The sequence below is a fragment of the Telmatherina bonti genome (assembly GCF_933228915.1).
Source record: "Telmatherina bonti genome assembly, chromosome: 12".
Classification (NCBI taxonomy): domain Eukaryota; kingdom Metazoa; phylum Chordata; class Actinopteri; order Atheriniformes; family Telmatherinidae; genus Telmatherina; species Telmatherina bonti.
The window spans coordinates 34,469,268-34,470,263 of record NC_136610.1 but is presented as its reverse complement, the minus strand read 5'-3'; the positions used below and the strand labels follow the sequence as shown (position 1 = coordinate 34,470,263).

At 48.6% G+C, this 996-nt stretch overlaps 1 protein-coding gene across 1 annotated transcript in view; it reads right to left on the bottom strand.

Annotated features, from left to right (window-relative positions):
- Window positions 1-380: 380 nt before the first annotated feature.
- mtmr7a (myotubularin related protein 7a) overlaps window positions 381-996 on the bottom strand; it is a gene marked incomplete at its 3' end in the record, with an annotated part of 10,998 nt that continues 10,382 nt past the window's right edge. Inside the window, exons 10-11 of the mRNA XM_079250199.1 lie at window positions 811-937; window positions 381-722 (exon numbers count right to left, since the gene is read on the bottom strand). Coding sequence (XP_079106325.1) covers window positions 381-722; window positions 811-937 — 469 coding nt within the window. The remainder of the gene's footprint in view (window positions 723-810; window positions 938-996) is intronic.

Below are 996 nucleotides of genomic sequence, written 5' to 3'. Positions count from 1 at the left end.
GCCTAAAGCGCCTGTTTACTAAAAGATAAACCAGCTGCGTTGTATAAACTGAAACAAAATTAAAGCTCCATAAAGTCAAATAAATAAATAAAAAGTATGAAAAAACACAGTTCTATGGCTTATTAAAGTCTCTCAAAGTGGCTCTTTACTCTTAAGTTTAGTTCAAATGTTGTGAAAATACTTAGCTTGGTGAGTTTTTGTTTGGAGCTGACTTTATTTTACCGATCTAAGAGGTGAAATGAGATCAGCTGCGTGTTTGCAACAAGAAGAGACCAAACAACATGCAAACAAAAGCCCGAGTCAGTTACAAAACCAGCCGATAACCGGGTTACCAGTGATATGAACGTAGTGTTTGCTCAGTGTCAGCTCGCTACATCTGCTCAGGCAGCAGAATATGCCACCTCGTCTGAGCCCGGATCCCTGGCGCTGTCCTCGCTGAGAGGTGAACGGCAGCTCAGGTCTGCGATCCCAGACTCCTGGTCGCTGCCGTTGGAGAGGCTGGAGTCGGCCGTTTGCTTGGAGTCCCTGTGCAGGAGGATCAGGCCGCTGTCTGCTGCTTTGGGCGTGCGGGGGCTGCTGGTGATGAAGCCGCCGGTGTAGTCCTGCGGAGTGTTGGCTAGAGCGAGGTCGTCTCCAAGAGCCCACACTGTCGGGCTCCTGTCGAAGGCGTTCATTTCCAAGGCTACGCTCCATCCCTGCTCCTGCTCCAGCTGGGAAATCTTCTAACGTGAGATACAAACAGAAAACAGCTCTGGGTTTTCATTTCTGGTGAGAAGCGTCTTGCAGGAACAGCGTGAATCCCTGCCGTACTTGTTTGTGTGAAGTCATCTGCTCCTCCAGCTGCTCCGTCTCCTCTTGGATGGCCCTCAGGTAATCCTCCACAGACTGACGAGGATGCATCCCGCGGTCAAAACGGTTGTACAGCCCCCTCCAAAATCTGTACAAAAAGAAAAAAATACATCAAATAATGAGTCAAATAAATCCCTAACAAGCCCA